Below are 23,647 nucleotides of genomic sequence, written 5' to 3' on the forward strand. Positions count from 1 at the left end.
CTGATTTGGTCAAAACCAGTTTTATCCGGTATTAGACCTTCCCAGCAATGCCCCAAGACCGGCCAACTCACCGGCAAAGAAGTAGAACACCCCCACAAGTGCAGAGTCTTTCTTCATTGGGCGTAATCCAGCCCTCTGCTTTGAGGGAAATAGGAGTCTGGAGGAGGAGGATAGAGGAGCATGTTCTTGTGAACTTGTGAACCTGAGGAATGCAGACTGCGGCACCTTCAAATCAATAAGCAAATAAGTGAAGACAGTTTTGCTGATGGGCTTGTTTTTGTGATTAGGTGATTAAAGTTTTAATTATATTAACTGTGCAAAACAAAGAAATACAGACACACAGGAATAAAAGTGAATAAGGATGAAAAAGAAAGTTATTGATTCATTGGCTCATTTTCAGGGCTCGGTGTCAGGGAATAAGAGTTCGTCCTCATACTCTGCGAATTCAGGCAGGAGTAGGTCAGTGTCACCTAACAGAGAAGAAATTCCCTCATCTAAGTTGCTGTCCTCCTCGTCTTCTTCCGGCGTGTATTCTCGTACTTTGTAATCTGCTGGTATGAGGTGCTGATTCATCTTGATCATTGTTAACCTCTCCACATTTTTGGGCGAGAGGCGGGTCCGTTTGCAAGTTACAATGCCACCAGAAGCACTGAAAACACGTTCAGAAGACACACTTGCGAGTGGGCAAGACAAGTAGTTTATAGCCAGGTTGGAGATCTGTGCCCACATTTTTTTTTTCCCATGCCAATACGCCAATGGGTCAGCATTAACATACACCTCTGTTGAGTCATTCAGATAGTCCTGCACCATCGACTGAAGGTTCTCCAAGGTTCCTCCACTTTGCTTACTTTTTGCTGGGACCTTTTAAGAACCAAACCCAAGCTGAGTTAGCCAATCCTCTTCTTCACCCAATGTTACTGTTGTGTCTGGTGCAGATGATCCGGTTGCCGGTGTCTTTAACGGCTGAGAGGTCACTTGTGCCACAGCCACAGGTGCAGAAGTGGATTCTTTTGACTGGGGATGGCCTGCTGATGCTGATGTACTGCCTTTTCCTTCAATTTGCTGCCGTTCTCTTTCAAACCTCATGGCTGACAAGGCTAGCCAACGTTTGTACTTTGTAACATCTTCATCACATCTTCATCACCAAAAGGAAAGAATGCTCTGCCTGCCAGCGCCTTTTTGTAGCGTGGATCCAGAACAGTAGCACAAATGTAACGCTGTTCTGGGTGGATCATTTTAAGACGTTCATCGCCAAGTAGGCGCTCTAATAATTTCTCCGCCAAAACAAAAGCGTCTTGCTTTTCTTTATCTTTTTGAAACATAGAAGACACCGCCTTCAGTTGGTGCTCCAGCATGCGCAACAATGGGATAGCTTTTCCCAAATTACAGTCCTCCCTGCTGACTGCACGCGTGAAGAGCCAACGTCACTGGTCGATGGTGATTGAACAACTAGACTACGTGCCTCTGCAGCACTCAAGGGCTTGGACTTAAGTTGGCATGGTGGTGGTGGCACTGATCCCAATGGAGCGGGTGTGCTGCTCCCAGCTTGGTCCCCAGCAGATCCAAGTGCCGCTGCAGGCGTTCTTTTATTTTTACTCCCAAAAAATGTGGCGGGGGGCACACCAGTCTCCTTGGTAACTTGCTTCTTCTGCTCCTTACTGGCAACTTTCTTGCTAGAGGAGCTACGGGGAACTTTTTTGGGGCCATCTTCTTCAGAGGTCAGAACAGCAGGCCGCAGTTGAACAAGTTGCAGAGTTGTCTGTGGCCAGACGTGACGTCGCGTGACGTTATGCTGCACACACACACCGCTGCAGGACTTCTTCCTGGCACTGGTTATTCTCTTGAGTCTTGTGCACCTAAAAGCAATGGAAGACAGAGGAACATCAGTTCAGTTATACACCCCAAAAACTCAAAAACCACATAAAAATCAGCACAATCCCATGCCATCCAAGCCCTCAATGATGCTTAAATTCAAGACACCCCACAGAAAGACTAGGCCCATGCACCACTCACTACCCCTGGGCATAATGTATGAAAGCTAGGCAAAATGGGTGCAGGCCTGAGAACACTGCCTGCATTCAAAATGGCCCCTTGCCTCCCAGCACATGCCCAGGGCCTGCCTGTACCAGCACTCAAAATGGCCCCCACCCACATGGCCTTTCCCCATAAACACCCCCAAAAAAATCGAAAAACATAGAAAAATCAGCACAATCCCATGCAATCCATGCCCTCCATGATGTTTAAATTCAAGACACCCCACAGAAAGACTAGGCCCATGCACCACTCACTACCCCTGGTCAAAAGGCCCCAACAACAGCCCAAAAATCGAAAAACACAGAAAAATCAGCACAATCCCATGCCATCCATGCCCTCCATGATGTTTAAATTCGAGACATCCCACAGAAAGACTAGGCCCATGCACCACTCAATACCCCTGGGCATAATGTATGAAAGCTAGGCAAAATGGGTGCAGGCCTGAGAACACTGCCTGCATTCAAAATGGCCCCTTGCCTCCCAGCACATGCCCAGGGCCTGCCTGTACCAGCACTCAAAATGGCCCACACCCACATGGCCTGTCCCCATGAACACCCCAAAAAAATCGAAAAACACAAAAAAATCAGCACAATCCCATGCCATCCATGCCCTCCATGATGTTTAAATTCAAGACACCCCACAGAAAGACTAGGCCCATGCACCACTCACTATCCCTGGTCAAAAGGCCCCAACAACAGCCCAAAAATCAAAAAACACAGAAAAATCAGCAGAATCCCATGCCATCCATGCCCTCCATGATGTTTAAATTCAAGACACCCCACAGAAAGACTAGGCCCATGCACCACTCACTACCCCTGGGCATAATGTATGAAAGCTAGGCAAAACGGGTGCAGGCCTGAGTACACTGCCTGCATTCAAAATGGCCCCTTGCCTCCCAGCACATGCCCATGGCCTACCTGTACCAGCACTCAAAATGGCCCCCACCCACATGGCCTGTCCCCATGAACACCCCAAAAATTTGAAAAACACAGAAAAATCAGCACAATCCCATGCCATCCATGCCCTCCATGATGTTTAAATTCAAGACACCCCACAGAAAGACTAGGCCCATGCACCACTCACTACCCCTGGTCAAAAGGCCCCAACAACAGCCCAAAAATCGAAAAACACAGAAAATCAGCACAATCCCATGCCATCCATGCCCTCCATGATGTTTAAATTCAAGACACCCCACAGAAAGACTAGGCCCATGCACCACTCACTACCCCTGGGCATAATGTATGAAAGCTAGGCAAAATGGGTACAGGCCTGAGAACACTGCCTGCATTCAAAATGGCCCCTTGCCTCCCAGCACATGCCCATGGCCTACCTGTACCAGCACTCAAAATGGCCCCCACCCACATGGCCTGTCCCCATCAACACCCCAAAAAATCGAAAAACACAGAAAAATCAGCACAATCCCATGCCATCCATGCCCTCCATGATGTTTAAATTCAAGACACCCCACAGAAAGACCAGGCCCATGCACCACTCACTACCCCTGGTCAAAAGGCCCCAACAACAGCCCAAAAATCGAAAAACACAGAAAAATCAGCACAATCCCATGCCATCCATGCCCTCCATGATGTTTAAATTCAAGACACCCCACAGAAAGACTAGGCCCATGCACCACTCACTACCCCTGGGCATAATGTATGAAAGCTAGGCAAAATGGGTGCAGGCCTGAGAACACTGCCTGCATTCAAAATGGCCCCTTGCCTTCCAGCAAATGCCCAGGGCCTAACTGTACCAGCACTCAAAATGGCCCCCACCCACATGGCCTGTCCCCATGAACACCTCAAAAAATCGAAAAACACAGAAAAATCAGCACAATCCCATGCCATCCATGCCCTCCATGATGCTTAAATTCAAGACACCCCACAGAAAGACAAGGCCCATTCACCACTCACTACCCCTGGTCAAAAGGCCCCAACAACAGCCCAAAAATCGAAAAACACAGAAAAATCAGCACAATCCCATGCCATCCATGCCCTCCATGATGTTAAATTCAAGACACCCCACAGAAAGACTAGGCCCATGCACCACTCACTACCCCTGGGCATAATGTATGAAAGCTAGGCAAAATGGGTGCAGGCCTGAGAACACTGCCTGCATTCAAAATGGCCCCTTGCCTCCCAGCACATGCCCAGGGCCTGCCTGTACCAGCACTCAAAATGGCCCCCACCCACATGGCCTGTCCCCATGAACACCCCAAAAAATTGAAAAACACAGAAAAATCAGCACAATCCCGTGCCATTCATGCCCTCCATGATGTTTAAATTCAAGACACCCCACAGAAAGACTAGGCCCATGCACCACTCACTAACCCTGGTCAAAAGGCCCCAACAACAGCCCAAAAAATCGAAAAACACAGAAAAATCAGCACAAACCCATGCCATCCATGCCCTCCATGATGTTTAAATTCAAGACACCCCACAGAAAGACTAGTCCCATGCACCAATCACTAGCATTGGTCAAAAGGCCCCAACAACAGCCCAAAAATCGAAAATTCCAAAATTGTAGTTGCAGCAACTGTAATGCCCCAAACAAACTTACTTGTGAAATTTCTAATCCAAAAGTGATCCAAAGAAAGTCAAAAAGGCCTCAAATACAATATCCAGCAGCATCCACAAAAAGTAATCCTTCCAGGTCAAGATCCGAATGAAAGTGACCAGCACAGGAAGAAAGCACTGGGAGGAGCCTGCTGGACAGGAACAGGAAGTTGGAGATTGTGGGGCACTTCCTTCAACCCCCCCCCCCAAAAATGGACTCCTAGCAAAAAAAAGTGCAGGCAAATGTCAACCTGAGGAGTTATTCTGATAAAAATCATCATTTTCAGAAGGTTTGTGTTGCTTGCTGGTGGATTTCATGTGCAGAATTGCAAATTCTTTATTTCGCGAGTGCGAGATTGTTGCTGCCCGCCGCATCTACGTGTTCGCAATTGCGAACTCTCGCGATGCGTGCTGTGCAAGGTGGCAAGCCGCGATTACGTAATCGCGGTCGCCAAACTCCCGCGGGATCCCGCAGCAAGATCCAAAATGGCGCAGCACTCGCAAAATATCGAGAAAAACAACTCGGCAAACGCTGAATGACGGTAAGTGAACGCCGCGCGCCGCAATATTGTATCACCAAGCAAAAAAATCCGCTGCATGCGAATTTGCGTATTTTCGTGAAATTTGCGAGAGTTCGCGGATTGCGAATTTACCGAAAATCCGCAAGAGGAACGGATTTTACGTCCATGCTTAACTGACTCCTGATAGAACAAGTACTTGGTTCTATGCAGGGTGAGTCCATTGTCCGCTAGCAGTTGAAGGGTGGCCCGGAGATGTACGTGGTGCTCCTCCAGTGTCTTGGAGAACACGAGGATGTCATCACTCAAGTTTATTACACCCTGCAGTCCCGTCAGAATCTCCCTAATTACGTCTGGAACACCGCCAGGACAGAGGAGACGCCGAAACTCAGTCTCTTGTACCGACACAGTCCCTCATGAGTGGATACGGTCGTGATGTTCCTACTGTCAGGGTGGAGCTCCAGCTGGTGGCAGTGGCATTGAGGTCGAGCATGGTGAACCACTTGGCGCCGTTAAAGTCGACTACGATATCATCCATGGTGGGTGTGAGATGACGTTCTCTCTTCACGGCCTTGTTTGGCAGGCATATGTTGACACAGAGCCGAATGGCTCCTGGCGCTTTTGGTTTCAGGGCCATGACCAAAGGTGACACCTTCTCTATCACACCCAAATCTTCCAACTTTTCAGTTTTTCCTCCACTTGTGGCCACAAGTGAAATGGCACCCGCCGATGCCTGAGGGCCATAGGCCGGACTGTTGGATTGACATGCAGCTTGAACGTTTTCCCTTTTAGGGAACCGAGGCCCACAAATAGCATGGGGAAGTCTCTGATCATCTCACGGTCATGCAGATCATGTACCTAGTTCGCAAAGAACACTAACTCCAGGTCCTCCGCCGTGTGGCAACTGAGGAGGGTGCCTCGTTTTCCTTCTGTGACATGGAACTTAGTGCTGGTAAATAACGAATTCTTAACCCCTGATTGCAGTGCTACCTACATGTCAAAATACAGAATCGGTAATTTTACCGATACAGAATCGGTAATTTTACCGATTTGGTATTTTACAGAATCAGTAAAATTACCGAATCTGTATTTTAACATGCCCCTACATCTCCATCTTCAAATGCCGGTCGGTAACGGCCGAAATTGCACGTTACCGACCGGTATTTGCCTTCCTACATCTGGCCCAACGTGACTCATGAATTCCTTTAAAAAGCAATCCACATATTTCGAGATGGGTTCTACCAAAGATTCACAGCCGGAGACGATAGGTCTTCCGGGCGGATTTTTTTCATTTTTGTGAATCTTTGGCAGAATGTAAAACACCGGAATCCTTGGGTGTTTATTTTGTAAAAAGTCATATTCCTTGGGACCCAAGAATCCTTGATCGAACCCTTCCCTCAAAATGGCAAATAATTGATTCTGGAGGTCCAGTGTGGGATCTTTAGTGATTTTTCTGTAGCAGGCACAATCATTGAGTTGTTTCATGATCTCAGTGGTATAATCAGTTGCTCCCCCTACTACTATTGATCCCCCTTTATCTGCCAGCTTAATTGTCATGGACGGATCGTTCCTTAATGCAGCCAAAGCGTCTTTTTGTTCTTTTTGTTTGATTAGTTTTTTGGGTAATAGTATAACCTTTAAATTCCTGGATTTCCTTGTCCGCCTTATGCAATAGAGTTTTAGAGTCTGTTATGGTTTGGTTGTTTTTGATCTGTGATCCCAATAATGCAATCTCTTCCAGTCCTTTTTGCGAAATTCTTAACGCTGTTTCCACAGTAAGGACCATCAGGTCCCTACTGCATTTAGTTTCAATAAAACGAAAACCGTTCTTGAAAATAGGATCCTCAGTGAAAATTACAGGGATGTTTCGGATTTGAAGGCCTCCTGGAATAGTCCCTTCTCTTAAATGTTGTAATAAAAAGTTACCATGCAAATCTGTCGTGATTTGTTTTTTCTTCAGGCGTAGTAACTTATCTGATTCGTTCTGGGTTGTAGCTGAAATACTAAGTGAAACTGAAGCAAAAACTGATGATGCACTCAATATGTCCTTAATGTGGTCTTCACTATATGCAAATGTGTCCTTCTCTGACATAATTTAAATCCATTTTAATCCAAGCACCTCAATGATGTCCAAAAATGAGAAAAAAAAGGCGATAAAGGAAGAAACACCCACCACCAAAAGAAAAGAAAGTTGAATTTTCAACTGACCCTGTCTTTTAAGAGTCGAGAACAATATCTCGTGGGAATCTTCCCGCTATCAATACTAATAACAAGAATGAGTATGGCTCTAATCAGTAAGGCTGAGCCTAGTAAACTTGAGCAACAAAAAGAAATGCCAATATTGATACCTTATTCCAGAAAACATTTTCTCAAAAATACATAGACCGCCAGACAATGCATCTGAATGCTAATTAATAGCTGTTTATTTAAAAAGTACTTATTTATAAATCCTTTGAAATTCAATCCTATTTATAACAAAATTATGTACAAACAATGGGGATGGACACAAGGGATGGTGAACGAAATTCACACATATACATACATTCTCACCAACTCACCCATTTCACAGTCACACCTCACACATTAAACCTACACAGTACTAAATCAAACGGGGATTCAATGCACCACTTGAATAGCACTAGGTCTGCCCAAACATAATATTTGGACCATTGGTTGTTCTTAGATACACCCTATCCAATTCCGTTTAGCATGTAAAATTCATTCAAAATGAATCATAACGGTTAGATGTAATGTTGCCACAAAAATTGCAAAGAAATTAATTCACAAAGGAAAAACTTGGCAGGATCCCTTTTGATCTTGGGATTCTCCCCAGGACCAACCACAATCTTTGAAAGGAAAGAAAAAGAAACTATGTGTCTAACCAGTCTTAGGTCAAAGGTATAAAAACGCTACTCTACCAGAAGTTTACTTCAGCTTACCAGTATACAGAAACAGGAAATCTTTCTTCTCACCTCTTTTTCTAACAAACTCTGCAACTCCTTTAGAAGATTCGTAAGAGAGGAAAAGGGAAGAAAGGTAAGGAAAAAGATAGAGAACTATGAGTGTACCTGTGGCACAAAAATGTACCGTTTAAGCACCAACGATTCCGCTATTCAGCCTGTGGGCTTACCTATTTATATCCCACAGTGTCCTTCAAGGGCTGCTCTCTTTTTCCAATGAACCCACTCACCCCCGGTGAGGGTAGCAGTTGCCTGGCGAATAAAGTAGAAAGGACACAAGTGTTGTGGATCGTCTATGTCCAAGAAAAATGTAAATATCCCCCTAAAAATGCCATGTAGCCTCCTTTCCAAGTAAAATGAGACCCTCTCTTACCTCCTGACGCCGAGTGGCGCAGAGAAGCCTTTGTCTCTCTCCTCACTAGACACTCGGAGCCTTGATCACCAAGCTAAAGGGAACGGAAAACCACGGTTCAGTAAAACCTCAGCCCCATTACTGCTCTGTTGCATTGTGTTTTTTTAAAAAAAACGGATGGCACGTACCAATTTCAAACATATCATGAATGCACAGGGCACAAGTCCTCAAAAAAGAAGTGGGGGGACGCTGCCGTCACAACAGGAAGTGACGTCACGAAAGGTGGCTTGCACCAAAGAGACTAATTGCCTCCCCTCGCTCACCCCTTAGATGTGATTGCTTCAGAGAAGCCAGTGCATGAGCAGCGTTCTGAATGAGCTCCGATCTCGCCCCTAGAGGGGCCAAAGAGTGAATGTGTGGATTCATTTGCTCCAGTAATCGAGCTCCTGGTAAAATAAGTGGTGGGATGCCGTCCACCCGCGTGGTACCCCGACTCGAGCCCTGCGAATGCACATGGGGCCGCTGTATGATTCAGACGCGAGCCTCAACCACGGTAGAGTGTCGCCTGCGACTCTCGCAGGCTTGCTGGAAAATGTAGTTTGTGACGGCAGGATCGTGCATGCGTAAATGCGCTTTGCTGCTCCGAGCCCAAAAACAGTGCATGTCCAAAACTTTATGTTTAGAAGAATATCTATTTGAGCCTCAAGAAACTGAGCACTGAGACCTAGAAATGTCCATCGGGGTTTCGTGAAGAGAGACGGGCGAGCCATAATTCCAGCCATGAGTATGCCTGGCAAATATACTTTGTATGGACTGGCCAGTGTGTCTGTTAAATGTAGTTCAGGCTTGCATTTCTGCCGTGTATTACTTTGCGTGGGTATCCCTGTTTACTTCTGCAAATGCTCGAAGCGGAAAAATGGCTTGTAATGCAGGGGCCTCATTAAATCGGTGGCGATTGCTCACCCTGTCCCAAATTATGCTTCTCGGTGGTGATGTGAATGGGACACTGGTTGTGAATAATCCTTACCTAGCCTTGGGATGCATTCACGCATAGCCTTGAAGTGGGAAATGAATCCCTCCTCTATTGACCATGCTTAGGAAGGGCCTGCAAAGGTGCAAGGGCATCCTGGTAAAGGTCAATGTCTATAGGAAATCCTGCTGTACCAGAACTCAATCTCAGTTAAAAAACAGAATCAGGAAAAGAAGCAAGGATCACTGTTGATAAAATGGGATAAAATGAAGAATACTGTACAACGTGGCTGATCCAAGATTACAATTTGTATATTTCTGAAATCTCGTTGAGGCCAGACACAGCCGTGTCAAATTTTACAATCAAGAAAGCCTCTCTTGTGATAATTTCAGCTCCAAATCCCCTCCCCGGGGATCTCATTCGACCTTAGATATTACTGTCCATCTTAATTAGCTTACAGTATGACCCTTCTTAATCCAATGGTTTACAAGCGGCGCTGTCTCAACCTTGTTTTTGATTCTCGATTTATGTTGGGAGATTCTTAGGGGTACTTCCTGGTTGGTTTTGCCAATATAGAGTTTCCCACACGGGCGTGTTATTCCATAGACCACATATTTCGTTTTACAGTTACTGAAGGTGTCATGTTTCCAAAAAATTCCTCTATGTTTAAACACTGAGCCTTCCGTGGTGAGGTCACAACAAACACACATTCCACATTTGTGATGTCCTACAATGGGAGCAAGACCCATCAATTGTCTCAATGAGGGTTGTGGATCTTTTTTAATGGCTGCTCTTACGATGTGGTTGGAAATGCTGCTTTCTTTTTTAAATGCAAACAGTGGTGGTGACTTTAAACTGGCTTCCAAATTCTTAACTAGATGCAGTTTTGAGAAATAACTTTCTTTAATTTATTTGAATTTGGGCAAAATGTAGTCACACAGACTTGTCTTTGTATCTGTCATTTAGTTTTTTGTTCGAGGAGACATTCCCTTGGTGTCCATCTTGAATGTTTCATTGCATTTTTGACCAGTTTTTTTGGGTAACCTCGCTCTTGTAATTTGGTTGCCAGATTGCCAACATGCAAATTGTAATCATCATTGTAGAAACAATTTCTACGAATTCTTAAAAACTGGCCATAAGGCAAGTTTTCCCGTAGGCTTCTTGGGTGATTGCTTATAAATAACAGAGCCTTATTTCTGTCCGTCGGTTTTGTGTATAACTTTGTCACCAACCTACCCTCAGCGAGGTATACCTCCACATCCAAAATAGAAAATTTGTTTGCTGAGTGTGAAATACTAAATTGAATGTCTACTGTTCTTGCATTTAACCAATTGTAGAAAAGCATTAGTTGATCCTCTCCTCCCGTCCAAACCATGAAAATGTCATCTATAAAACATAGCCACGTTCTGAAGTACTGAGAAAATGGATTATTTTGTGGATAAAGGTGTCGTCATACATTGACATAAATAGTACTGCCAGCTCAGGAGCAAAGGGACACCCCTTCGCCACTACCTTTATTTGGAAGAAGAATTCCTTCCCAAATGTGAAATAATTTTTCTTAAGGGTGAAAGAGGCCAAATCCAATATAAATTGAGTTGGCACTTGTACTGGTCTTGTTCTTTTCTCTAGATAATAGGAGAGCACTGCCACTGCTTCATCCTGTGGAATTTCAGTATAAAGGGCGGTGACGTCCAATGTCACCATCAAATCTTTCTCCTTGTGAACCTCACATCATCCAGTTTGTTTATGAAATCCATGGTGTCCTGGAGATAAGACAGCACGTGACTCATGAATTCCTTTAAAAAGCAATCCACGTATTTCGAGATGGGTTCTACCAAAGATTCACAGCCGGAGATGATAGGTCTTTCGGGTGGATTCTTTTCATTTTTGTGATTCTTTGGCAGAATGTAAAACATCGGAATCCTCAGGTGTTTCTTTTGTAAAAAGTCATATTCCTTGGGACCCAAGAATCCTTGATCGAACCCTTCCCTCAAAATGGCAAATAATTGATTCTGGAGGTCCAGTGTGGGATCTTTAGGGATTTTTCTGTAGCAGGCACAATCATTGAGTTGTTTCATGATCTCAGTGGTATAATCAGTTGTTCCCCATACTACTATTGATCCCCCTTTATCTGTCAGCTTAATTGTCATGGACGGATTGTTTCTTAGTACAGCCAAAGCGTCTTTTTGTTCTTTTGAATTGTTATGTTTTACAAAACTTTTGTTTTTCTCCATATCTGAGATAGCATATAGAACCGTTCTTTCAAACAAAACAATCTCCTTTGGTACTTTATTTCCTGGTGGACAGAAAGTTGATTTATTCCGTAAACCTGTTACTTCCAGGGATGTTTTTGATTGATTATCCGCAAAAAACATTGTCAATCTTAATTTCCGGCAGAATTCGATGAACTCATTTTTCATTTTCACAAAATCTGTCCTTTTGATGCAACAAAAGAGAGTCCTTTTACGAGAATACTTTCCTCAGCTTCAGTCAATGGTCTATTAGATAAATTGAAAATGGGAGACACCACTAATTTTTGTAATGTTGCCTGCGAGTAGTCATCTTCCATGGCTGATTGTTGTATCTCACCCTTGCCCTTGGTCTGGGCTGACCTCTCCCTAAAAAAGAATTGTGCGTAGAGCCCTGTTGTTGTTGTTGATTCCATTTACGGTTACGATTGGGCCTGCTATCGCTATTATCAGTTTCCCCTCCAGAGGACAATGAAGTGTACTCATTCAGCCTGCCCCCTCCATGTTGTACCGGCCACAGGAGGTGTGTGCTGAAAGCAACCTGTCCTCTCCCTCTACTATTGGCTCCAGGAGGCTCTGTGCTGAAAGCGCTCTCCCTTCCCTTTTCACAGGCACAGGCGGTGGTGTGCTGACGGTGGCATAGCCCTCTTTGCAGTGCTTTTTTCCTTTGCGGGGTGCTGTTGCGAAAGTGTCCTACCATCTCCCTGTAATACCCGCTACATGGGAAGTTGTGCTCGAGCAGTCTATGCCCTCCATGTTTTACCGGCCACAGGAGGAGCTCTGCTCCCTTATTTAACCGGCAAGTAAGAGTGCCGTACTAAAAGCGCTGACAACCTCTCCATAGGTTATCGGCCACAGGAGCTGCTCTGCCTCACGCAGTCTGCCCCTCCCTATTAAACATGCCACAGGAGGTGCTGTGCTTAAAGTTTCCTGCCCCCTCCATATTTTACCAGCCACAGGTACTCACGCAGCATGCTACCTCCATGTAGAACCAGTCCAGGAGGAGCTGTGCTGATGAGGGCATACGCCACCCTGCGGTTCAGTAATCAGTACTCTTCCTGGAGGTACTGTGCTAACAGGTGCCCCTCCCTACCGATCCTGTGTTGCTCACTCTAGAAGGTTCTCTGCTCAGTGGCAGCACCCTTCCCTGCACTGCCAGCTCTCTAGGGGTGGCCGAGCAATACTCTGAACACTGGCAGAACTCTGCAGAATTTGGAGGAGTTTTTCGTTAACTCCATGAAATACGGCAGAATGAGACTCTGCAAGCCAATCCCAGGCTAAAAGGGTACCGTTGGCTGGTGTAGTTGAGTGACTGAGGAGCTGGGTCACAAGGCGTAGTCAAAGACCTGTGATTGCTTGGCCATTGCAACTGTTGGGGGTATGTGATAATGGGGAATGTCTTTTTGGATGAATACCTCTGCTTAGGGCATGTATGTTCATGTTCTGTTGCTAATGATAAAGTCTGACAATTGCATATAACTGTAGACTGTATATTTAATGTGCATTTCATTTAGATTTCAATGTGGGTGTTGTGCCAATACTTTACACTTGGGCCCTGAGGATAAGCTCGACTGCTCTGTGCAAAGCTACCCAAGGGTGAGCACAGGTCATTGGACATGTGTATTGGTCTCATTCTATCTAGGATGGTGGATTCTGATTGGCTTTGATGAGTCCCAGCCAGCCGAAAACAGCTGGGCCTAACATTTGGTGATCAGCAGTCTGGATAGGACGTGTGTTGACACAAGCCCTAGTCACACAGTTGTTTGCTATGACTCCAGGGTACAATATTGTTTTCTTTCCTTGGGCTTTGTTTTTTCTGTGGTTTGAAATTGTAGTTTGGAAACCTTTCTATGTTCTCAACAGTTATGTCTAAGTCTGTAGAGCGAGCAGGTTTGGGGAGGTTTTGTCAGGAATGGGACAGGATCTGCCTCTTGAGGCTTTACAGAATCAGGAGCTGCAGGGATGGGGGGTGGTGCCCCACCCCGGGCAGGAAGCAGTGTTGCCTCTAGGTGTCGATCCTCCAGGGAATTGGGGGACAGGCGGGGAGAAAGGGGGCTCAAGGTGGAGCCTGGTAGATTCCAATGGGAACGTAGAAGGGCAAGGGCAAAGAGAAGGTGTGGCATGAAGGCAAGGAAAGGTATGTTGGCTCTGGGGGTGAGTGCAGCCGGGTTGAATTTGCAAGCCTAGGTGGGTAGGTCTGGCCCAGGTGGTGGCTGCACGCCAACTGGGTCCAGCGTGGTGGGCAGGCACTTGGGAAGTAACCTAACCTGAGTGGCTCCGGTGGTCCCTTACCAAAGGTGCGGGAGGTACAGATGAGCGTGGGCAATTCCCCATGGAGTTGGAGGCATATGGGGTCCCCTATCTCGTCTCGAAGGAAGGCGGAGAGTAGGGGTGGACCGAGGTCCAAGATGCCTCCTACTCATCTCCAGGGTGTGGTGTATTCCTGGTGGGAGGAGCCAGGGCAGTACCAGGACGTCATCAACTGAGGGATCTTCCCTAATAGAGGGAGAACGAGGGGGGTGGCTGATACACGTGTTTCCCCCATTCAAGATTTATGGGCTTCCACCTCCCTCAACCAATAACCCAGTGTCTTACAACTGTGTTTAAGCTATATATAGCATCAACAAAAAACAAGCATATACATGGACAGTGACCTACGTACAGTTTCAAAAGCAGGAAGATTGCTGTGGTTTTGGTCGTTTTGGAAATTGTCCAGTTTTTGCTCTGATGTACGTGGAGATTAAGGGCCTAGTTACGATTTAAGAGCTACATTCTGATCCCTGTGCAAACAAGTGTTTGCTCCGGGATTAGAACTTCGTGCAGTGTGATAATTATCACAACCTCTCGGTTTTCCCCAGATAAATTTTGGCAGGTCAAACCTGCAGAAATTTGTAGGGGAAAAAGATCAAGGCAAAACGTGGAATTATGAGCTTTAAATACTGATTCTGAATGTTATGCCTCCTTTTCTTATTGAAAACTCGGAATAGGAGGTATTTACTAGATTGTTAAATACCTCATCCTGGCAAATACCTCATCCTGGAATAATAGTGTTTAGTACATGTGGAGAATGCACCATCCTTTTCTGCCAACTGCCGGTAATGAGGGCCTAACAGTTTGATTTTATGGCCCTCATTAAGAGCACCTGGGTTAATTTCGATATGTGTGGTAGTTGCAAACCTTGTGGGAATAACAAGCAGATTTGGCTGTTTACCGCATGCTACCGTATTATCCGCAGGTTTGACATGCGAATATTTATCAGAAAACTCCTATTTGCGACATGTAAAGGCGTTTACCGCATATATTGCAATTGGACATCTTACATTAAAGGCTATACTATCACCACTTTTTATCGGGAGTGGGAAACCTGTAAAAAAGGTGCTATTAAACGCACCCTACAACCTTAGACACTTGCCCCGTCGGGTTTAATAGGGCGCGATAGATCTGTCGCACCCTTCTCTTCCTCCCTACGACTAGTTCGGAGTGAGAGCTTCACACAATTCGCTGACTGAAAGCGCATTTTGCCGAAATTATCTTTAGAAGGAACAAATACATTCTTCAAATCTGCACTAAAAAGTGAGTCGGATAATTTGGGAATTTATAAAACGCTCGGCCGGTCGAAGACGTGATCTGCCGGTCAACCTCGTTAGGCGGGATCCCACTTCCATCCTTCGGAGATCGGTAAATTAAGCAAAGTTAATTGTGGATAACTGCAACAATTATTTTCCAGCGCTCAGAAACAGCAGGCGCGAAGCGCTATAAAAACAAGTTCATAATTGCAAAAAGAATAGGTACAAATCCAAGAAGAGGTGTGCTTTGAGTAAACTGTGACGCTCTGCCGGGCACCCAGACATATAATCCCATACAAGAAGTTAGGCACAAAGAACACTTTATACACGATACATATTTTTTTTGTATCCACTCCCGTGGGCAACGCGTGGTCGTGGTGGGCTGGTCTGCAGAGAGAGAGAAGCTGTTTCCCCTCCTCGCTCAGGCCAGCCGGGTCTGCCTTCTTTTCGCGGGGAGGGGCGCTCGGGCCAATGCGCCTTTAAGACTTTTGACCAAACTTTTGCCTGTTAAGGTCCCTCGTCACATCCGTCTGACTGGGAACCTGGCCGTCCCGTGAGTTCATTAGTAGCCGGGCCGGCCCCGAGTCCCCGCCCGCGGCTGTGTGATCAGGGAAGTTTGTTCGGAAGAGAAACTAAAGTTTCCGAGGCAGGGAGGGGACACCATGGGCTGTGCTGTGGCCGCGCCCCGGACTGGAGCCAGGTCTCTTTGGGATTAGTCTGGTGCAGGGGAGCTTCGTCTGGACTCCCCACCCCGGCCAGGCAGTATGGGGGTCCCGTGGACGGGCTGCTGCTGCTGGTTTGTCTGGCTCGGGGTCTGCCGGGCTTCTATCTCCTTCCCTCTGAGGGTCTCCTCGCCTCCGGCCAGGGCGCAGTGGGGACCTCTCCTGAACGCCTCCCGCGAGGGCGAGCCGAATGCCCCCGGCTTGTCACTGGCGTCGGAGCCAGGAGGCAACATCAACTTCCTGGCCATGGTGGACAATCTACAGGGGGACTCCGGAAGGGGCTACTACCTGGAGCTGAACATCGGGACTCCACCCCAGAAGGTGAGGAGGCTGGCTTTTATTGGGCGAGTAATAAGGGGCAAAATTAGACAAGTCTGTTTAAAATGTCCCATTTTGGTCACTTTTTACCTTGTTCACGGGTTCATTAATTCAATGTCCCACCAATATTTACATATAGCTGCTACTAAGTCTGGCAAGTATGCCACTGTGAGGCAGTCGTGAGTTTTCAGCTATCCCCACGTTGCATTCTGGGATCAGTAGTTTTGATCTTAAGCAATGGGTCGAATTTCCCTCAATGTACAAAGTGGTTTTGGCTAAAAGGCGAGGGCTGGTTACAGGTGCCGAATACGACATGACTATTTAACTCTGCGTAAACACTTACTCCTCAGTGGTCGCCAACTGTATTAACCACCTCGTTACATCTAGCCAGTCATGCTTTACCCCTTTCCTCTAGTACATTAGTTCCCAAACTGGGGTCCACGGACCCCCAGGGGTCCGTGGCACATTCCCAGGGCGTCCACAGGCAGCAGTTGTAAAAGCATTGCAAAGTTCCCTGTATAATCAGCAGTTTTTGGGCAGCAATAAAAGTGTCAAGATAACTCGGGTGATTATTGTACATGCTGGAAAAAGATTGGGTTTTGTCCAGTGGCAGCTTTGACTAATCTAAGGAAGCGTAGATGGTTAATGTGCCTGCTGCAAAGAATGTCTACCATGCATTCAAAAAAACGGTATTTTGTTTTGTACATAGCTCAGTGGGTTCCTGCTTTAGCCACAGAGATTATTTTGTTATTGTGCAGTTCACAAGTTCCAATCATAACCTAGCACAGTGAGCTATAAACTGCCATCAAAGAGTTGCATGCAAACTGCACAGTACACGTTTGTAAATTATGCTTTTTCCCCAGTCTTTCATTATCCCGATGCTGCTAAAAAGGTTTGTTTGGGTAGAAATAAATCCTTATTATTGAAGTCAACGCTAACCCCTGTGTTCTGAATACTGAGTTTGTGCTTCTCCAGACCAAGAACTCTTAAAAAATGCCTACCAGTATGGATGACGTGAATCCTACACCTTGTAGTCCCCTTTGCCTTTTATCACATTTTCTATTCACTGATCTACACATGTATGATTCATTGTCTGTATGTGTGTGATGTAAAGTGCTCCGACACCCTACAGTGGTATGAGAGGTGCTATAAAATAAATTAAATACATGTGCTATGGAGAGATGAGAGGCACTGTTTGAGGGTAGTAGTGAGGGAATCATTGAAGCTTGTCAAGCATTGAAGAGTGAAAAAAGGTTTTTGTATCCTGGTGCGTAGTAAGGTAATTATTTAGTATGCTTTAACACCTTGGGTGCTAAGCCTATTCCCCATCTGTGCTGAAAGTTATTGAATCCCCTCTTTCATGACGAGCTCAGCTCGTCATGAGCACACAAGAGGTGTACCTCATGACGAGCTGAGCTCCTCATGAGCATCGAAGGGGTAAAGCTCATACAATTCAATATATAATGCCAAATGTCTTATCAAATGCACCATTTCCCCCAAATTATCTTTGGGGAGAGCCCCCCAAAGCCCCCTTTGCAGTGGTCAGGCTCACTCGCTGCACTTGGTGTGCACTGTACAAAGACTGTTCTGAGAACATTTGCCAGAGCAACTTTAGGTTTATAGTCCAGCCTTGTCAGGAGGAAGAGCAGCGGGCAGCAAAACAAAACCAAACAGTGAACCGAGTTAGTTGCGAAATGCAGCACTAACCTTCTCATTAAATTTTTCGATTTTTGCAAATATTTTAATATAAAAATACTAATCTTTAGTAATTAAAGTCTAGTTTTTGTTTGTGCACATGTGTGTGTTTTTCGAAAACAGTTTTAATGTTTGACATTTAAATCCTACAAATTGCTTGGGGGTCCCCTGCTTCCAGCAGTGACTCAATGGGGATCCTCAGGAGTGAAAAGTTTGGGAACCACTGCTGTAGTAGAAGCGTATGGGAAACAAACAGCGAAGGAACTGTCACCTCGAGGGAGATGTAAGGGAGATGCGGGCTTGGCCAGCAGCTTTGCTAACAAAGTAAATATTTCGTAACTATGTTTTCGTTTCTAAGTGCGTGTACAATACATGTCCCAAATCCATACTTCGAGGATAGTTAAACCAGTTCCATTAGCTTCCTAAAGAGTAGATACCCATTTAAACGCATCAGCAGAATGTGGTCTGGTTACACATTTATTCACTGGTCTCGGTATGTTCCGCTTAGTCCAGGAGGCAGCGCTCTTACTACGACTGGAATGTGTTTATATACACTTTGCACACAGATCTTTACGCTCGGGGCATTGACCCACTTATATAACGCTCTGTGGCTGAACCCTGTGAATAATAGGTTGTACATACATGATTTGGGTAGGCGCATTAACCCACCGTGGTTTCTCATTGGGATCAGAATCTCTTACTTTCCTTCAGGGAACAAAGGCATTCCTCCGGTGGTGCATGTACCCGCTGAGTTTACTGACTGAAAGTACAATCTGTGTCATACATGCTGTACCAATGCTTCTCTGCAGTACGTGAAGCCACAAGGACATCTGCCACCGATAACTAATCAAGCAACAACCCAGCGCCTGCCTATTTTATGCAGTTTTCATTCTTATCCCTTTTGGTTCCTTTTTAACTTTTTTTTCTGTTTTTGATTTGTCATTTCCTATGGTTTGCTTTCAATCTACGTTCTGCATCCCTTCATTGCTCAAGTTTTTGCTTTTCCTTCTCTTTGCGTGGGCCACAATTGGTGGCAAAGCTAATTTGACCATATTCATCATAAGTCTGGCGCTTCACCCTGACCCCACGAATCTTCAGCACGTGACTGGTGCAGCCGCTCCATACAACCTTTACCCATCAGCAGTGGCCATGGTGAATGGAGTGGCCATAGGTTCCCATTTGCCCAGTACCAGCTGGTGTTGATCTTCAGGAGGCAGATGCATCGTTGCTGCTCTTATCTGGATCCTCAGTGCTGGTCCCTCGTCCCTGGCTGGATCCCCAGTGCTCTGCACCCCCCTCCCCCCCCCCCCCTGCTCCCCGGCTACCCTGGCCTGTAGGCTATCCCCAGATCTGTGTCCCCTCTTCCTGGGTGAATCTCCAGTGTTGAGTCCCGCTGGCTGGCCTGTGGGATTCCCCTCCTGCAGCCCCAGCTGTTTTCTTATGACCTCGCGGAAATGCCCCTCCCCTGTGGGATCCACCGCAGTCTTATTTATTTATTTATTTAATGCGTTTTTATATGGCGCGGACTTTACCCCAATGGGTCAGAGCGCTTCACAATAGGAACAGTAGTGATACATGAGGAAAAAATTACACGTCAGCATGTTACAAAAGCAAATGTTAAGTTACATGAGGCAATAGTGACAATTGGGCATGTATCAAGAGCAAACAAAATACAAGAGGTAGCAAACAATACCTTACAAGAGGGAAAAAATAAGTGATGTGTGTATGTTACAAAAGCGTACAAAGTACAAGTAGAGGTATAATACTGCACTAAATGGCAGATACTCAAAACACAAGAACAAACGTTACGTTACATGAGGCAATGGTGGCAATTGTGCATGTATCAAAAGCAAACAAAATACAAGAGCGAGCAAACTATGCATTACAAGAGGAAAAGTGACGTGTGCATGTTAAAAAGGAGTACACAATACAAGTAGAAGTATAATACTGCAATAAATGGCAGACACTCAAACCACAAGAACACACTGGGAAGGCACTTATATAGCCATGTAGAACAGAATTTCCTATAATGGAAGGACTTCATTCAGATAATAGAGAGGGCGTGAATTACATTTGGAAGTGTCTTTGAAGGAGAAGAGCTTTGAGGTCAATTTTGAAGGCCTGGGAAGAGGTGGTGTTCTGTAGCTGAGGCGGAAGTGAGTTCCAGATTCTCACCGCGTTGCCTGAAAAGGATTGGGCCATCCATCTTTCCTTCTTGAAAGTGGGAGGTTCAAGCAATACATTTCCTGCATTACGTGATGGTCTAGAGCCTCCAGAGAGTTTGTTTATTCGCCAGGTAGCGAGGAGAGGAGTGCAAGGCTTTTTGGGTGATGCAGGAAGTCTTGTAGATAGGTCTTGCCTTGATGGGAAGCCAACGGAGGGTGGATAAAATGGGTGTGATGTGGTCGCTTCTTTTGGCCCCATGTATGGAACGAGCTGCTGAATGGAGAACAGGTTTAAGGGGAGAAGAGTGTGATTTGGGGAGGACAGTAAGAAGAGAGTTGCAGTAGTCCAGTCTGCAGAGAACCAGAGATTAGACCAGGGTTTTAAGGTATTGCTCGAGAAGAAGCAACAAATCTCCCCAAAGAAGGCGCAGTTGGTATCGAGCAGACTTTGCAATGGAATTGATGTGGGAGAGTAGATTGAGTTTTTTGTCGAGTAGGACACCAAAGGATTTTGCACTGTCGACAATGATGGGTTTATTGTTAACTAGATTCATCTGATCATCCATAACTGAACCTGGGGAGGAGAAAGTGAGGAGGAGGAGGAGGAATTCAGTTTTAGAGGGATTCAGAATCAGTTGATAAGTTAACATCCAGTTTTGAATGGAGTCGAGAGTAGAGCTTAGGATTGAGAGATCGTGAGTGGAGGCCACCTTGAGGTAGATTTGAGTGTCGTCTGCATAGAGTTGATAGTGGATCCCGGATTCACTTAGGAGATTTCCCAATGGTTCTGAATAGAGATCGAACAATGTGGGTGCAAGTATAGAGCCTTGAGGAACCCCTTGACCTACCGCCAAATGAGATGAAAGACTATTCGCTATTTTGATAATTTGGGATCGATCAGAGAGGAAGAAGCAAACCATTAAAGCACAGTGCCATCCATGCCCCTTCTCTGTTGAAGAGTGTTAAGGAGAGTGTTGTGATTGACAGTGTCAAGGCTGCAGAAAGGTCAAGGAGAATAAGAAGACAAGACTCCCCAGAATCGAGTATCCGCAGCGCGTCATCAATCACTTGCAGCAGGGCTGTTTCAGTGCTGCAGTTTTGAATGAAGCCGGACTGGAAATTGTCAAGAAGATCATTGTCCTTATTATGACGAGAGAGTTGTTTCGCTACACATTTTTCTGTGATTTTCGCAAGAAAAGGTAGGTTAATGATGGGGCGGAAGTCGTTGAGGTCGCTCGCATCAGCAGTGGGTTTATTTTAAGCAGAGGGGTGACCTGCCTAGTTTTGAAGGAAACCGGAAGGGAGCCTTCTGTGCCTCCGCCCTCTCCTCCTCACCATGGGACTCCTCCCTCGCAGCACACTGAAGCACAGGCGCCCTGTCTCGTGCTTCCCAGTGGAGCCACGCTTGGCTCTCTGACGCGCGCGCCTTCACAGGCTCCTTTGTACCCACAGCTGACCGCGTGACCCCGGCCCCTCTTCATCCAGCCTCGAGTGCCTTTTAACTCGGCAGTGCATGGGTTCAGAAGAAGCAATGCTTGCGGACGGGTCACAGACGCTGACGCACTTGGGAAGAACAATACACAGGTTGAGGAATTAAAAAAAAGCTTTATCTCTTAAACAATGTGAGCTGTAATCATCGTGGGATTAGGGAGGGAGAGGTGGGGGGAGGAGACCACAACCAGCTTCTGTGTATAAAAGGCCGCTTTTTTGAAACAGGTGCACATTAACAATTATAAAACCTCGGCAAACGCCTTACAAAACTACACCTCACTAAATAACACACTTCCTTAACCCCCAATCACCGCCCAACCCCTAAAATATCATTGGCCCGCCCCCCCCGTACATTACATCATTACAAAACACAAACAATGCAAATCCCTGTACAAACGTTTAACTTTAAAAAATCCCACAAACCATTACACAAACTCCACTGCTTGCCCCTAACAACTCTTGGTCCCCCTACCTATGGAACCACCCCAACAACTTAGCCTGCCCAACTCACCCTGTCGATGACACAACTAAGCAAATGAACAACAACAATCCTGCCAACCCTGGCAAAAACGCCACTAACCCCTCCACCCAGAAAGCGGGGGAGGAAAACTAACCCTCCTTTCTGCCCCCTACTGAGCGAAAAGGAATAAACATCCACTGCAGATGGCTTAACTAGCAAATTCCTATACTTTCAGGCACCTAGACAGAACTTCTCTCAGCTCTAACAGATACAAATCCATACCCAACCTGGATAAGTGTACACCATCACTCCGAAAAACTCAACCGCATCAAAACGAATATCTCTGTGACTCACTCTCCCAAAACCCAGGCATCTACAAAATCTGGAAATTTCTAGGTTTATCTTCTTGCGCGCCCTATCAATCGCCTTGGGCTTGAGCGCACCCCTCAATCCTGCGTGGAACCAGCTCTGTCCCAAAACATGGCAACCTGACTACTGCTTTTTCAAAAGTGTGAGGTCTCTATTCATCGCCCTCAACAAAACCACTCCTTTGACACCACACAAATCATTTTTGCCCAAATGAATTAACAGCACATTCAGGCATTGGCCCCCGACCAACCATGAGTTAAGCGCAGGAATCTATTCCCTCCAAAGCATCCCTCCTTTACCTTTCCACACAACTTTAAACAAACGCTCATTAAAACCCAACAAAGACCCAAAGTAACTACGGCATGCTTGAACATGAGCCCATTTTACAAAAGAATGCCCAACAATCCAGATGGTCATTTCTGTTGAACAGGGCCCAGCTACAGAACCTGAAACGAGAAAAGCAGTATCAAACTTATGGCAAAGAGGATGACGCGAGCGCCTCCCCCACATAATTTCTTACATAGCGCTGAAAGCAGGTTAAAGACCAGTGCCCCAAGCACATAATGTCCTGTCTAGACCAACCCCGATTATTGGCTTCAGTTGCCGCCCCAATCCTGAAAGAATGAGTACCATTATGTGCCCCATCCAAACCGATACTGCGCAAAGCCTTACGAAGCACCATGCGCAACTGGTATTCCGAGACCCATCGGCATGCTGAAAAACATTGACCTCAACACCCCCACCTGATGTCACCCACCAAAGCCGGGCCCACTGTAAAGGGTACGTCCCCACTGGGGAGGACACCTCTAACCAAACCCCTTTACCCCTGCCCCTCTGGTCTGTTTTAGATCTTGGCAACCAACCAAAGATTAACTCCTTTGTCTGACAAACGCACATCCTGCCACCCTATGCCCTTGATTAACTTAACCCAACAACTCAAACTCTGAACACCCCAAAAAACATCCATACCATGAGAGTAGAAAAAAGGCACGCCTCAAAATTATCTCTGCAAACCAAAGGCAATGCTTCTAACACCCTGGCAAAAGTCTGCCATGACAGAGGGTTCCGAACTGACCGCTCCCATCCCCGCTCCCTAGCCAAACCTTCCAACATTCTCCTCCCCACCTCCCCCGCGGAAGGAGAGTAACCCCAAAGGAGTTTCCCTATAAACGAAATGCCTGCTAGCTTTCCAGCAAGAATAAACTGGATGACATCTTCAGACCGCC

At 46.0% G+C, this 23,647-nt stretch overlaps 1 protein-coding gene across 1 annotated transcript in view; it reads left to right on the forward strand.

Annotated features, from left to right (window-relative positions):
- Window positions 1-15,608: 15,608 nt before the first annotated feature.
- The window catches only part of BACE2 (beta-secretase 2), a 340,766-nt gene continuing 332,727 nt past the window's right edge, over window positions 15,609-23,647 (forward strand). The window contains exon 1 of the mRNA XM_086935433.1: window positions 15,609-16,244. Within this exon, the coding sequence (XP_086791559.1) occupies window positions 15,966-16,244 (279 nt within the window). The 5' untranslated portion in view covers window positions 15,609-15,965. The remainder of the gene's footprint in view (window positions 16,245-23,647) is intronic.

Source organism: Lissotriton vulgaris, chromosome 8, assembly GCF_964263255.1.
Source record: "Lissotriton vulgaris chromosome 8, aLisVul1.2, whole genome shotgun sequence".
Lineage (NCBI taxonomy): Eukaryota > Metazoa > Chordata > Amphibia > Caudata > Salamandridae > Lissotriton > Lissotriton vulgaris.